General features: G+C 37.7%; 1 protein-coding gene across 1 annotated transcript in view; it reads left to right on the forward strand.

Moving 5' to 3' along the window:
* The first annotated feature begins 7,801 nt into the window (after positions 1-7,801).
* LOC148022535 (ethylene-responsive transcription factor WRI1-like) overlaps positions 7,802-13,945 on the forward strand; it is a 56,839-nt gene continuing 50,695 nt past the window's right edge. Inside the window, exons 1-4 of the mRNA XM_087696561.1 lie at positions 7,802-8,119; positions 8,216-8,304; positions 8,444-8,517; positions 8,635-8,685. Coding sequence (XP_087552687.1) covers positions 7,933-8,119; positions 8,216-8,304; positions 8,444-8,517; positions 8,635-8,685 — 401 coding nt within the window. The 5' untranslated portion in view covers positions 7,802-7,932. The remainder of the gene's footprint in view (positions 8,120-8,215; positions 8,305-8,443; positions 8,518-8,634; positions 8,686-13,945) is intronic.

Here is a 13,945-nt window from a genome sequence, read left to right on the forward strand (position 1 = left end):
TAACAAGTGGTAAGACCTTCCCAATGGCAACAACATATGCTGATGTCCATCCTCAAATTCGGAAATTTAATGGAAACGATTTCCATCCTTGGTAGGTTTTGATCAAATACAAAATGATGGAAAGAGGATATTGGCTCTTCATAAAGGAACCAAAGTAATTGACCCATCTAATCCCCTTGATGTAGAAGATGATGAACGGGCTCAGGCCATCAAAATGCTTCATTTAGATGAATCCTTAATTCATCACATTGACTAGCTCTTAACTGCAAAAGAAAAATGGGAAGAGCTCAAAAGGCTCTACGGTGCTATAGGGAAGAACTCCAAGATATTTCTCAAGATTGAGCTTTTTAGCTTGGAATACAAACAGGGAGAAGATCTAAGCAATTTCATTTCACATATGAAGAGGCTTATGGCACAGCTTGCCTCCGTTTAGGCACCTATCCATGATGAAGATGCCATTGCCATCTTGCTAAAGTTTGTGAAAAAGGTTTTTCCAACCCTTGTGACTACCCTAACTAATATCCCGAACCCAACTTTAGCAAGTACCATCCAGTCATGCCTATATGAAGATAAGAGAAACCATACTAAAGGGTCTTCAACATTTACTTCCCATGAGCAAGTTTTAGTTCATACAACTTCTACTAAGTGCTCCTTCTGTCACAAAAAGGGGCATATAATGAGCAACTGCTAGAAGAAATATCTTGACAAAATGAGGTGCAATAAATGCTAAAAGATCGGGCATATCAGTAGTAAGTGTCCTAGTATTCCAAAAGTACCTAAGGACTTGGAGGTCAACTTTGCCTCCCAATCCACATGTGAGTGACTCTTTTGAGTCTTTTAACACTCTCTACCTATAACCTTTTCTTGTAGCCTGATTTATAAAGGCATCTCATTGAGAATTAAGGGGAGGCATCCTATTATGTTTTTATCCAATGCCAGCTAGCATTGAGGGGGGGTGTTGAAAGATAAGCATAGGAACCCTCCTTACACTAGAGAGGATAAGGGTAGCTAGGTGTAAAAGGGCTGGAGGACAGGGGAAGCCTAACCCTAACTCTTCCAGTGGCTATATAAACAGCCTAAAGTACACACTCAATGTAGAGGAGAGTGTACTAGTTGTACTTTGAGCAACTGACTAAACAAGATCATGTTACTTGAGCTCTCTCTCTCTCCCTCTTGTGCACACTCTCTCAAGCCTTCTTGCCAATTTTTACCATAGTCTTTGTAGTAGTCTGAGCCCAATGATACTTAGAAAAGTGACTATGAGAGACAAGGATAGGTGTGTCACTCTCGTCGTAAATAATTGGTTGTGACTACTAAACAACATGTGATGAGTATACATGAATACTCTCCTCAGGTAACTCATCACTGCTCTTGTCCAACAACTCTATTTCAATTCCTTGTCCTTCAAGAGTTTTCACAATTTGTCTCTTTTGCTTTATGATGTTGATAATCTCTTCATGAAATTCCCTCTTTGCGATGCCCAACATCTTACCAGGAGTAAACTCCAATTTGCTATTTAAAATCCGATCCTAAACACCTTCTTGAGGTCTATAATATTCTCAATGTCAAAAAAGAATCCATAGCTAGGTTTCTTTTTAGATTGTGTATTTTAGCATTCTCAATGTCAAAAAAGAATCCATAGCTAGGTTCTTTTTAGATTGTGTATTCTACTTTTTCTCCTTGGGCTAAACATCATCCATAACCTACTCTGAAACTAGCCTAGAAGGGAGAGTGGACGTTTCACCCCCTCTAGTATTATTGGATGTACAAGGAGCCTTATCTTCTCGTCTTCTCTTCTCCTCCACCTATAATTCAATTCCTTGGGTCTTTTCCAAAAAGATATAAATCAAGTAAGTGTCGACTAGTGCATCCCAACGAATCTCTCTCTTTATTTTGTGACTTATAGTAGCTACTCTAATTGCTACATCTTTCCCCTATGAGCTATATCCAAGGCTAAAGAACATAAATCATACTTATTCAATGAACTCTTCTCAACTTTCATACCATAGCAGAAGCATGACTTCTAGCCACATAAGAATTTCAAGTAGTCATCTCTTTAGGAACCTACTTCATTCCTCCTTTGCCAGAATTAGGATGGAAAGGTAATCTAGTCTCTTTCAAACAATTTTTTTTTTCAAGTCCCCAAAGTACCAAATTCTTTTGTCTTGATTCCTTGAAAGATTCACACTCCTTGTAATAATGCTTAGGATTATCACACCAAATACATCACCGGTTATTATTTCTTATTGGATCTCTAAGAGGCAAAGGTGCTTGCTTTTGTTGCCCTACAAATTTAGGAAAATCAATTCTTAGATCTTTCAAAAATTTTAATTAACTCAATATCGATATTTAATGGCAGTGCATCAAAAGCTAGTGATGTAGTCGAAGGTATAGGAACATGCATAGACATAGAGGTAGAAGCAGGTGTAGGCATTGGAGTTGAAGGAGGCACATAAGGTGCATGAAGAACAACCATAGGCATAGGAGTTACATGCATGGAAAGAGAAGGAACATGAGTGGGTGTAGGTAGAGAGACTGGAGGTACAAGTGGAGTGGAAAAAGGCATGATATAGTAGGAGGGATCATGGGTGTCACAATGTCGTTCTGTAGCCAAGACTTCCACATCTATCTCTTAGCTGTGCTTATATCATTGGATCCACCACTACCTATAAGAATAACTCCACCATTTGAGGCTCTCAAGTAAACAAACTTCATGTTACAATTCCTTCTAAGTTGATGGAATCACATCGATCTTCCACCTACATTGATAATGACTTGTTGAACGCATTAATTTTTTTTTCTTAAGCCTCCATGCTTTTTTTTTCTATATGAATGATAAGAGAGTGCAACCAAACCATAGGCAACCACCCAGACAGCTGTCACCGGCCCAAGGATAACAATAGCCTCCTCGTTTCTTTTCTTTCTGAGGCAATGCTTCATTTATTTGTGCTAAAGGTGGTGAAGAGCCAAAAGCTTTCCCACATTCAATAATGCATGTTTTATTTTTCCCTCCAAGAACTACATAACTACCTTTCATAATAGTGCATGCATGGTATTTTCCCAAAGCACAATCTCTTTCTCAAAAATCATGTTTGCCTTTTATCCTTTCTAGCAATCACATCCAAGGCATGACAAAAAGCTAGCCTAAAGCTAGCAGTGTAAGTAATACTTAGTAGAGAGACTTATTTTTGCTCCCACTTCATTAGGTATAACGGTGTATATAATAATGCCACCATAAGGAAGTTGCACTTGGTGCCAATACTAATATATCCATGTCTTAGCTTGACCATCTCATAAGTTCCTCACTTCCTTATGTCAAGCATTGCAACTTAAACTTTGCTTCATCCTAGCATAAACCATCTTGTACTTCTATTTATTTAGCAAGTGCAACCTAGGTTTTTCAAGCATGAATGTGTGGCATCACAATACTAGAGTGAGATTCAAAAGTGAATAGTATCTCCAATGGAATTTTTGTTAAAGTAGCTTCAGACTACCTCCTTTCTTAGATGTATCAACAAGGGTGTATGGATCACCTTGATCGGGGTAATTGGATGTGGTAGACATGATGCAGTTAAGATGGTGATCACCTTTGGGATGGCCTTCATTAGATGTAGCACAATGGAAATTGGATAATATATATTCTAAATGGATGTAGTTAACGTTAGGAAACATGTTGAGTATAGTTGTGCTTGTTCACCTTAAGTACAAAATAGATTGAGTCAAGGTGGTGCATAGTTGAGTTGGTTGCAAAATTGGTAAAAGTAAAGGACCACCTTGAGTTGGTTGGAAAATTGGTAAATATGAGAACCACCTTATATAAAACCCTGAGTGCTTCTATGTAAGGTGATGGATTGCCTAGAGTGAAATGTATAGCACATTGATGGTCTATGTGGTATAGTAGTGGTGCTCTAGCAAGATTGATAAATTCTCTCCCATAGCTCAACCATTAAAGAAAAAAAGTTGGATGAAAAGATAAGAAAATTAAGAGAGCATGAAACAAGAGAGTGCATGTCACAAGATTAGGTGCAATATCTCCCAATGCATAGAGAGGGTTATCCTCAATGCATGTATGTAGTTAACTAAAGTTATGTTCGTTTAGAAATAGAACATTACAAATGTAAAACAAGCTTTCAGTAAAATTTCTTGTTTATTTGAGCAGAGGTTTATGAATCCTCATTTTTGAAAAAAGAAATTGAATTCTAAGGATAAATAAAACTAATTGTCCAATGCCAAGGCACTCATTAACCTAATAGCCATCAACATTGTAAACATTTAACTAAATCCATTCATGAGCCTCTATTCCAATAAACTTGATCATTCAAATAAATAGAAATGAATATAATATCTCACAAAATATGTGGAATGCTTAGTCTAACACTATGAGAATATCCAACACCCACCTCTAAACATCATCTTACTCTAATAACATGTAGAATTATGAAAAAGATTGCAAGCAAGGACTATTTACATATAAGGTGGTCCATATGTTTTGGATTTTTGTACTGATGGAATTAGAGTTGTACAAAAGATTGAGTCTCACGCTTGGAAAGGAAAAATGTTACTTTCCTTTTACCACCCAAAAGAGACATCTAAGGCCATTATCCCCTTGAGAACATACCTCAATGCATAAATAAGAATTATTTAAGGGCATCATTCCTATTTTTTATGCCTCCTAGAAACATAGGTAATGTATGTCAGTTAAGGTGGTGAGTCAATAAAGGTAAAGGGCAATCAAGGTAAAACTAAAGGCCAACGGAGGTGATCCATTTGAATACCTAGACTTGTACATTTTACCATAAAATATGCTCATTTGCATGGTATTGAATAGTATGTGTCCCTAAGATATATCCCACATAAAGAGTGATAGCAAGGATTGCATCTTGTATTTTTTTTTTTCTCTAATGTGGCATTCTATATGATATAACCATTTAGTCAATGTGATCATGATAGCAATCTAGATGTGTCTAACATATTTTTCGTCCTTTCTACTACTTTTTTGTAGACTTATTATGGGTGGTCCATAAGCCATAGGTGTTCCATAATGCACATCCTATTTCATAAGCGTACTTTGGTCAAGATAATGGTAACCTTCAAAACTGATTTGATGATGCCAAGACATTTTAAATAGACCTAAAAGGGTTATATCACCAATTAAACAACTATCCTGCATGCAATGGCATTCTTAGGAACCATAATGGTGCTAGGTATTTCTATGGATGGTTAATAAACATTCTTTTTGCCCAAAAATCAATATTTGAGGTTGTTACATTAGCAAGAATTGAGGTATTGATATGTTAATTCCCCCAAATTTTGTTTCACAATGGTGTTTGATGTTCACACAAGATGTAGTGCATACAAAAGGTTGCTTAAATGCAAATTGCAATGCAAGCTAGTATTGTTGATGTAGAATAAGTACTTTCTTGTCTTGTTGGGGGGGGGGGTACTATATGTAAACATGTTGTATCATACACATTCAATGCCTATTTAAAAATACCCTTATCTGTGAATTTTATAAAAATAAAATGCACCCCTTTTCTATTAAATATCTAAGTGACCCCTTTATATGGCACCCTTCTATATCTAAAAAATGTCAATTGTAGCTATGAAGGCTACCCTCTAGTAAGCTTCAAAATTAGAAGTGGCCCCAAAGGGCTACTCCTTTCTCAACCATGTTATGCATGAGTTTCTAAGCATGATTTAAAAACAACCTGCGAATATCTAAATGTTGTAACAAGCAACACAATCAAAAATCGAAAAGGACAAAGGTTATAAATTTGACAGTGTTTTTAACAAGATCAGAGGAATTCCTGGTACAATTGACAATATTTCCCTTAGGGGAAGACTCCAAAGAGGTGACACACAATTTGGAGAATTGATATATTTAATGGCATTATTATCTCAATACTACAATTTGAATTCATAGTAGACATGAAAGTATTATATAAAGAAGGGACGTCAAAGCTAAATTGCACTACACTTTGTATCATAACATTTCAAATTTTGATTTACAAGAAGAGGCACTTGCAACATCATAGTAACCTCTTCTATAGGGCAATTTTAAGATACCTTTAATGGCATGATATTTTACCTTACAATATATGTAGTACATCATACTCTCATATTCATTTCATCCTTATTAATCTTATTTGTTTAAATAACATTTGCAATTATTTTCATAGTAGCTTAAAGCATAGATTTTCCTTTAATTTTGTGAGTAGTCATGAAAGTTTAATCTATAACACACACATTGGACCTATTTTTCTGAGAGTGTTATTCTTGCAAAAACATAGAAACCAATTCATCAAATGACACGAGAGATTTGATAAGAGTCAAGAAGGCCATTGAGGATAGTTTGCACAAGTGAAATGTCCTGAAAAATGTCATTTATAACAATGAACTACTTCTTAAGATCTCTAATCTTTATTGAAAAATTGTCCATGGAGTCATCTTCATCCATATATTCACTCTTCTATATTTTCTTATGCAAGTAATAAATATGAGTCTCATTTCTTCCTTGATAGAAATGTACAAGTAAATCCCCAAGCAATTGTAGTTGTCTTACATGAGCAAATTTGTGGGATCAAAATATGTTTAACAAACAATAAAATCAAGGTATGAGCCTTAAATGTATATTTGTCATCCCTAATGAATCTTTTTAAGAGTAGATAGTGGCTGTGCTTCAATATTAATTGGAGTATAACTAGAACTTGCAACATCCTTGACAACACTTATTTCTATTACACTTGCAGCTTTCAAAACACCACCAAGTCGTAGTTCACTTTAGCATAATGTTCCAAATCCTCATGTAACTAGGATGTAATATATCATATAAGCCCACAATGAATACTTGTTCCATCCAATATGCCCTTACTAGTTAATGTAAGGAGGACATCATTATTGCCAACCATCTCCATTTACTACAGTTGTTGCAAAGCTTGGTTGTATAGAGTAGAATATGCATAAAACCAACCAATGCTATGTAACAGAATACAAAGTAGATTGTAGAGGCTCTAGCCTATATAATTTATCATTCTACACAAGTGAATGAAATAACATGCATAATAGCGGCACTAAGTTGTAAACAAAGAATATGAAGGTTGTAAAAATAACGTGCAGTATCCAAAGGGGAAAGAGAAGAAAAGGAGAATAGGGTTGGAAGCAAGAGAAGCTTAACTATCCTAGTAGCTCTCTCTCTCTCTCTCTCTCTCATCCTCTCTTATTCTCACTGTCTCTTATAAGCAACAGTTGTGTTGGAAGAAAAATGTTGAGCTCAAAATGGCACATACAATTAAGAACGAGAGTAACTAGTTATTGTACATATTATACACGCAGGGCGCAGAGTCTATTAAGCAGGTAGGCTCAACCGTTGGCCTCTTTCTCAAGTCTTTCTATACGCGAAAGTAGTGTTTTTGAAGCTTGGTTTATGGAATCTGATCTCTTGTAGTAGAGCCACATAACAACAATATTGTAATTATTGTCGTTGGATAATAGACATCTTCGTACCAAAAATTAGGTGATATCGATTATCAATCTAGCCTCTCATTGGCGCGCGCGCGCGCACACACACACACACACGTACGTATACAGTTAGTCGGCATATCTATCAACTACGTCATCGTTGGACCTGCAACCATGCGGATGCCTTCTGATCTGATCGGGCGTTGTTCTTATGTCATATTCAGATTGCGATCGTCAATTCGACTCGGTTGCTCCATCCAGCATATACAAGGGCGTAAACAAGTAAGGGGTAACTCGTTTTTTTATAATAGCTACTATTGTATGTTTGAGCTGCAGAGTAGACATCTGTGGCATGGATCTTGAGCTACCTTTAGCCTTGACAGACGATAATACTTTTGCAGTTGCAGTCGTGATGAGCTAGTAGATATATTATACTCATAAGCCGTGCGTTGTTATGGAACTGATGATCTCAATATGATCTGGCCTAGTCGAATAACGTGCTCACTACTAGTTACGTTAATTGCACGGCAAGCTAAATATCCTCCTGATACGACCGCATTATATTACGTCGTGATCTTATACGATGGGCTTAATTCATATCCTCCTTTGATTTTGAACGTCTGTGACGATGGAAAATATTCCTGTGCTACAGTATATCTAGGTATATAATGTTCACTCTACCTGAATCCTCTGCTTACGCAATTTCAACAGTCTGGTGTTATAACGAAGACGATTTATAATATAACGCCTGGTGCAGGGTGTTACGAGGATGAGGAAGCGGCAGCAAAGGCTCACGACCTTGCGATTCTCAAGTGCAAGGGTGCCGGATTTAAGCTTAACTTTCCTGTGAGCTCCATCCATTTCGTTTCTTAAGCAAGCTTACTTGGATAGATTCATTGCTTTATTTTGTAACCTAGAATCACTATAGATATCAGTGTTGTGTCGTGTTGCTAACTAGACACAGCGATTATGTCCTTGTATGTAGCTGAAGACCTATGCATTGGACATCGTGACGATGCATCAGATGAGCGATGAAGACTATATCAAGTCTTTGAGAAGGTGAGATTCCTGATACATTATGATCAAAGGTTTTCCTAACACACTAAAAGCTCAACCTTCTGGAAAGTCTCATGTCCACATTTGTAATAATATTGAGCGCCCAATTCAATGACACAGGCAGACTAAAGCATTCGCGAAGGGGGAAGCCAATTTTCGCGGCGTATCGAGGTAGGGAATTGCAACTGCATGCACTCCCGAGTCTGCAGTTTTGAACTAGTCTTGTCTTATAAAGAAACGTCTGACTTTCTTTTCAAAGCATGCTAATCATAAACCAGTTATATCAAAGTCCAGGAGCGATCTTGATAAGAGATTATGTTGCGTACTATCTCCGCAAATTGGTACATGCACACCTTCCCTCATAGCAACTCGCATCTTATGATTTCATGGCGTCGTTGGTCTTAGCTATTGGAAGTCTCGAATCGTTTAAAATTCCATTTTGAAGCATGATTCCCAGTCTTCACGGTAGTTGAAGGTTTCACATGGAAGGTTGAGTATACTTTGTAATGAGGCGCCGTATATCATAATAAAGATAGAGGTAGAGTGCGCATAGTATGTCATAATTAAGATAGAATTTAGGACAATTTGCCATGTCCTTATTATTCCTCAAAAGTGTGAACCTTGTTTCCATCAAGATTCTGGTTTTTTTTTGGGGGGGGAGGAGAGTTTAAATAAAAAATTTCCCATCTTTGCAATTATTCTTTTATACATTGATGAGCCTTAAACCTCAACTCAAAGAGGGTATTGACCAAATTCTAACTATGCTTGGCTAGATCTCTCATGGCAAATGCGTCCATCAAAACATGATGATGTGCATTTTGAGGGAAATAAGCAAGACAATCAATTGTTTTGTGTCAATCAATCATGAAGAAGTCCAATACCTACTAGCCAACATCTACTACATCATGCATACATGAGATCAAGCTAGTGGCACTATTCTTTTTATCCAAGTTTTGTGACAATGCTTGCTATAATATGGGGGAAGGGGGATGTTACTTGACACTATGTGGGGTCCATTCTCAAAGGACAAGTAGATGACGATATTTCCAAGATAGTAGTATGGATTAATTCTCTCCTTTGTGTTGGCGGCATATTTCTTGTTCCTTAATTATATGTCTCAAAAGGGTGGTTAAATGAAACCAAGCAAATGCATTAGGGACTAGAAATATCCACAACTATAAAAGTAAGAGGAGAGAAAATATGTCAATACAACTAGTTCTTCATTTAGCCACTTAGAGCACATTATGTATGGGATTTCCCAGGAGCAGTCATGTAGAGTATCCATTTTTATCCACGTATTATAGCAAATTAGTTAAGCACTATAACTCCTTATAATCTCATATAAGTTTACTATAAATTGATCCCTATGACTCATGATTAATGTTATGTTATCCTACTGGAGGTGGAAGGATCTTAAGGATTCCCACACTCTTCATGCCTTTCATGAATATCATTAGATGTGGTGTTGGGAATTTCTCAATCAAAACGAGATAAATGCCTAACCTTACAAAACACACTTCTTAATATAGTCTAGGAACCATAAGAAGCTTACGCTCCTCAAATCCTCGTGAAATAGACGTAGAGTAATGAACTAATGCTTCCACGTGAAGCGGAATTCCATTTTTACTAAATTGGGCATGAATGATTAAGGGGGAAGGGAGATTCTAAGGTTTCGAAAAAACCATTGTGGAAAAGGAAAAGATGAAATCCATCAATGAATTTTCGTCAATTGGATGTGCCGCCACCGTCTAGGAGTTTCATTCTCCGTCGCGATCATCCCATTATGCTACATGCATCCCTCGATCATGTTGAGAAGCTATCTGCATCCCTTGATCACTACTATTCACCGCTTAAATAAGACATTCGCTAAGGCTACAAAAGGTGAACAGGTGGACAAGAAGAGAAGGGAAGAAGAAGAATAGAAGAGAAGGAGAAGAAGAGAGAAGGTGGAAGAGGAGACGTGGTGAAGAAGAAGTAGAGAGTACGCTTATGGGAGGTATTGCCTATGTATAGCTTCCTTCAACTTGTCCCAAGTAATGGTCACTTCCACAACCCCTTGGTGCTTGCACCATTGTTTCAACCAAAGTTGGGCTTCGCCCATCAACTTCAATTGTTTTGCTTTACTACATTGAAGTTAGAGGGTGAATAATTATTTCCATCAAAATCTTTTCTCAGCAAGGTTACAAACAAATCCTTCCTATACATTAGTTCCATTAATTTGCTCTAATACCAGGTGTGACATGATCACTTGTTTGAGACATCCTTTGGGGTAGGATTTAGTGGTCCATCAAGATGATTTCTCTAGGCAACACTGCTTAGTACTCTTTCAAATAACATTGGGTTTGCTACCTAGACTCTCTCGAGTACACTTTGCAATAGAAGGTCTTACCTGTACCCATGAGAATTGACCTGAATTTCAGCTTCTAGGTAAGTTAAGGTCTGCTATTTGAGACTAAGCATAGTGTTGGTCTTCGAACAACGGCTTACAATTGATTGCTCGAATGAAAGTGGACTTGCATCGCACTTGGTTCAAGGAGAGTGAGAAATGAGGAGGAATACGAGTATGTCAGTCCCTCCACCCATAAGGCAAAGTCTCACTCCGTTCCCCTAAAACAATACGCAATCAAGGTCCTAATTAATTCTAAGAGTCAAATTCTTTTATACTCTAATTCATCGAATTTGTGAGAAGCTCTCGGATTATTGAGACCACCTTTCCTTAGGGCGAATCCAATTAGGAATCACACCCTCCCGCTTCTCTTGATTGGGTAGTTTTAGTTATCTACTTGTCTAACACATTTAAGTTGTACATATAAAATCAATTTCTTTAATTAACCCTTTTAATCATAGTGTTTCTTTATGTAATTTAAAATCATAACACACAAATAATGAAAACAACCCTTTTTGAAAGATAGCTTCTTTACTTGATAGAAATTTCTTATACAAGTGTTCACCTGCTGCCCATCATATAGAAGAATATCACGAAGGCTATTATTTCTCCAAGATTTCTTCCCCTAACTAGTATCGAGGCCTTGAGGAATCTATCCTAAGTCATATAGGAGCTTAGATGGTGTCTAGGAGTCTAAGGGTTTATCAATCATAGTCCCCCCTAGCACCCTTAACTCCTCTTGCCCAAGGATTCCCCTACAAAGCGAGCTATTGCCATTGGGATCAATCCAAAACTCACCGAGGTGGAAATTTGTTTCTCCTTGAAAAAGAGACCTACAATTAGCCTTGGGGGAGGTCTAATGCACTTTCTCTTTTACCCATTTTCTGACTTAGTGTATTAGAATTTTTTATTATTCAATCAATTTTCTAAGTGCATCAAGTTAAACTTATATGCATTGTTACAAGCACAAATAGAGATGCAATTGAGCAAGATCTTAACTTAAAGGTAATTCTTTCTAACTTGATCCTCTCACTATCTTATCGGGTTTTCTCCTAGTTTTTAGTTGGATTGGTCGTTCCTAAGTCCCCCTTTTTGAGATCTCAACTTTGATTAACTATTATTCATTGGGATTTTCCTTGGTTGTTATTAGTCTTTGTTTGCAAGTTTTACTCATAACTCTTATCAAGGTTGGTTGCTTAACCTCATTCACTCTACAAGATACAGGCCTCATACCGACATTCAAAGTGATGCAAATGTTCATTTAAAAAATTACCCCATCATCGCTAAAAAGCATCGGTATAAGTGTCTCTACAAAACCGTTGCTATGTGCCTCGCTATTTTTGTCGTTGTTGCGATACAAATAGCAACATATATAGTGACGCTTTGTGACGTATATTGTGACGCCAATAGCGATGTATGCAAAGAAATTAGTGATGGTTATACAGAAAAAAAGATTTGGCAGGGCAGCGTACTGTCCTATCACATATAGCAGCATGTGCTATATAATATTCTACAAATGCATTACATGTTGGGTACCCAATGGTCATCAAGATGAGCACAAAATATACTTGAATCCATAAGACTGATACATAGAATAAGTACAAGACCGCTGATGAAAAGTCATGGAATTATCACAAGATACAGAGGATGATAAGTACATCTAAGGAATAGTACATGGAAGATGCTTGCACAAATCACAAGACCAAAAAATAAGAGGGTGTGCACTCCACGAATCCAAGTGCAAGCTAGATATCCTCGCCATTAGAAAGCTTGTCCACCGGATGCAAAGGAACATTGAATGCGGACTCTACAAAGTGAACAACTACATATCAGTCCACCATATAAAATGCATTTTTAAAAGCATAGTAACTACGGACAAGAAATATGATTTACTTACTGGGCCATGGCATGCATATAGTCTATTGATCAATGTAGTGAGACCGTGTCTCTCTACATATATCGAGTCTCCGAGCCGATGGGATCACGATTTGTAATGTAGTGCTATAAAGAAAACATAATACAATTGTTAGAAATATGAGTGTCAATGCAAGTCCTCCAGATAAGTCATGTAGCCGCCACTCCCCAAATGATGCACGACCTCTGTCTCTAATCGTGACCTTGCTGCTTCCACTGTTGTCACCAATGTTCTAGAGAATTTGTAGCCTTCTCCCTGAGTCTCCACCAATCATTTGTATCTAGCCACTCGAGCTTTGAGGTGCCACTCTTGAGTGCCTTGTGTGCGTCTGATCGTCTACGTGATATGTATGTACACATACACTCCATTATTCACCTAGTGAGAAACCTCTTTGCCATGGTAGGGACCGAAAACTCCTCGTGTAAGGATGCTACTATATAGTCCTTGCTCCCCTCGGGTATATTCTTCCAATGGTCCAACACGTTGTGCAAAAAAACTTGTTGACACAACTCTCTCATGCAAGACATCACCCTTCTCTCCTCATCATTCATGATCATAGCACCTATCATGTTATCTATGAGGTATCTATACCCCTCTAGGATATGTCTAAGGTGTGTCCTCTCCCACCTATGATCGAACTCTTGAGCATAACTAGGAGATCCCTGTACATCTGGTGTATCCATGGGGATAGTATCTCTCGGAGTAGCATCCATAGAGGTGCCACTTATGGACCCGGCTGAGAAAAAGCAAGATTCACTGAGTAGATGTCTCCACAAGTGTGACAAATCCTACACATGACATACCTCCACCAAAACAATGAGATGGAGACACTGCATTAGTGACTCGACAACATCCATCTGAGCCATTCTCTCTAGAACCTGTATGAGAGTGAAAAGTAGCATCCCTATCTAGAGCCGACCATGGGCTCACAGCATCCACATCTCCACAACACCCCCTAGAACCACTCCTCCATGTGGGCCCAGATTAGAGCATGGATCTCATCTACTAGAAATGGAAGCATCAAAGTGTACCAAATGAGATCTTACAGAACGGCCTAATGGTGTTCAAGACAGCTCGTAGTCTACCATATCTCTGTATCGAGCCATCTGATCTGGAGACATATATATGAA

Source organism: Lygodium microphyllum, chromosome 16 (genome assembly GCF_053477565.2).
Source record: "Lygodium microphyllum isolate KBCC chromosome 16, Lygodium_microphyllum_v1.1.10, whole genome shotgun sequence".
NCBI classification, from domain to species: domain Eukaryota; kingdom Viridiplantae; phylum Streptophyta; class Polypodiopsida; order Schizaeales; family Lygodiaceae; genus Lygodium; species Lygodium microphyllum.